At 40.1% G+C, this 2,500-nt stretch overlaps 1 protein-coding gene across 1 annotated transcript in view; it reads right to left on the bottom strand.

Annotated features, from left to right (window-relative positions):
• Positions 1-2,288, bottom strand: part of LOC138864625 (nephrin-like) — a 50,649-nt gene extending 48,361 nt beyond the window's left edge. Inside the window, exons 1-2 of the mRNA XM_070132457.1 lie at positions 2,156-2,288; positions 555-687 (exon numbers count right to left, since the gene is read on the bottom strand). Coding sequence (XP_069988558.1) covers positions 555-687; positions 2,156-2,288 — 266 coding nt within the window. The remainder of the gene's footprint in view (positions 1-554; positions 688-2,155) is intronic.
• Positions 2,289-2,500: the final 212 nt, after the last annotated feature.

A 2,500-nucleotide genomic window follows, 5' to 3' on the forward strand; every position in this document is an offset into this window, starting at 1 on the left:
TTATAATTTCAGCTTTTTCGTGAAAGTTAGGAAAAGCGAGTGAAAATGTCTTGTTTGGCTGTGAAGAATCATAATGGTTCAGATATTACATTATTCACCGCTTCCTCGCGTGGGAAAATAGGTCACTGATGCTGCTCACTTGTAAACGAGCGACCTGATATGGCTCGGGACGTGCTCCGAAGTCACGTAATTCATTTCGACCGTAAACACGTCCCTGATTGGTCCGCTGTAGGTGCACACTAGAAGAAAGAAAAAAAGAAAAAAAGAAAAACGGAAATAAAACAAAACCGATTGAAATGGTCCCTTCCTCTCTTTCTTCCCCATGATGAGTAAAGTAAGAAAAAATATTTTAAATTACAGCAAAACCGGTTGAAACACGGCTCTCCTCTCTTCGTCTCCCATGCTGAGTAAAAAAAAAAATAAATAAATAAAAAAAAATAAAAAGAAAGAAAAAAAAAAAAACTGAAAAAATCTCCCTTTATCTCAGTTTCTCTGCCCATGATAAGTACAAGAGAAGGACTCACCTGAAGAATGGGATGTCTGATGTGACTCACCTGAAGAATGGGATGTTTGATGGGTGTCTGTAGAAGAGCAGAAGCATCGGCGTGTCCCCGTGTGGGTGGTGCGTCGCCAAGCAGGGTAACGCGACTGTTCTCTCGATAAGCGTCTCAACCACGCTTACCACGGCTGCAAAAAGAGAAAAAGAAGATTGGTATGTTGGGATAGAATATGTAACTGAGAGAGAGAGAGAGAGAGAGAGAGAGAGAGAGAGAGAGAGAGAGAGAGAGAGAGAGAGAGAGAGAGAGAGAGAGAGAGGAGAGAGAGAGAGAGAGAGGAGAGGAGAGAGAGAGAGAGAGAGAGAGAGAGAGGAGAGAGAGAGAGAGAGAGAGAGAGAGGAGAGAGAGAGAGATGAGAGAGAGAGAGAGAGAGAGAGAGAGAGAGAGAGAGAGAGAGAGAGAGAGAGAGGAGAGGAGAGAGAGAGAGAGAGAGAGAGAGAGAGAGAGAGAGAGAGAGAGAGAGAGAGAGAGAGAGAGAGAGAGAGAGGAGAGAGGAAAGAGGAAAGAGGAAAGAGGAAAGAGAGAGAGAGAGAGAGAGAGGGAGGAGGAGAGAGAGAGAGAGAATAAATGAGAGAAAGAGATGGTGGGTGAGGAGGGAGATATTTAGATGAGTTAGTTGAAATTAGAATGGAGAGAGGAAGAGTGAACATCAAAAGATATGGATTACCTTTGGATATATTTTTTCCCCGTTTCAAAAATAATAACAACCCCAAAATATTAAAAGATAAAAAATTATCTCAACATCAGCGAATCTTGAACTTTAAAACGAATCCATAAACCGAAAATTATAACGCATCCCTTTAACACAAGGGTGACGGAAATCGGGTATTAATACGACGTGGCAACTCATCTTCCCCGACTGCCTGGAACAATTATTAAGGTTAACAGAACTTTCGTTGGATTAATATTGCTTGACTTTGAGGCCATTCCAAAGTTCGGTAACGGCAGGATATGACACGCGGCATCAATAAAGCCGAGATCAGGGGATGAGGATGAGTCAAAATAAGAGAGGGAGGATGCGAGGGCTATAAATAAGAGGAGTTATTAACAATTAATGGTAGTTGGTGGTAAGGCACTCTACTGCTGATACCATGTTAGAGAAATAATAATTGTATATTGAATTTGTTGAAAATTGAGTCTCACTTTTCATTTTACTACGATGATGATTTTGTATTTTGTGAATACAATTAAGATTCCCAAATTATCGTTTTGGAAGTATAGCGGTATTTGTGAAGGAGACTAAACTACAAAGAAAAAAAAGAAGAAAAAGAATTCATATATTGTGAACTGATCTTCAATTGGCGAAAGAGACCACCAACTGTCAAGAAACTCCTAAAACAAAGATGGAAGCAGTTCAATCAGACCCCATCGGTCAAAAAGAAGAAAAAAAAAAGTCGAAAAGAATAAGGCACGTCGAATTAGACAAACAAACCTGAGAATAAAGAAAACGAAGAGGAAAAATTGGAAGAGGAAATTTGCTGAATTCGTCAAGAAGAAAATGTGTTGAATCAGACCATCAGAGGTTTGAAAGAAAGTAAGAAAATTTTCTGGAATTTATTGAAACGGACCACACACTCCCGCCAACCACATTAACTCACCGCCATGCTGCAATTTGTTACATTCAATCTGACTAATGTACTTGTAAAAGCAGTAATATTGTCTCTCTTGTTGCCTTGTATTTCGGAGTAAGAGGATGTGGGATTGCGCATTATTCACCAGAAGACCAGCCATTTATGATAGCAGTGCCGTTAGATGCGATAATCCCAACAGTAAACAGGCAATCCGTTACCCTATTGTACTGAATAGCAGAAATGGCACACAAATCTGGCTTAACGGTGTTTCTCCCCGTGAAAAATGACCAAGAATTCGTTAGTCTGCGTGAACATTCTGACATAATTCATGGTTAAATAGAAAAGCAGGTATGTGGAGTAAGAAACATATGA

The sequence above is a fragment of the Penaeus vannamei genome, chromosome 17, assembly GCF_042767895.1.
Source record: "Penaeus vannamei isolate JL-2024 chromosome 17, ASM4276789v1, whole genome shotgun sequence".
In the NCBI taxonomy this organism is placed as follows: domain Eukaryota; kingdom Metazoa; phylum Arthropoda; class Malacostraca; order Decapoda; family Penaeidae; genus Penaeus; species Penaeus vannamei.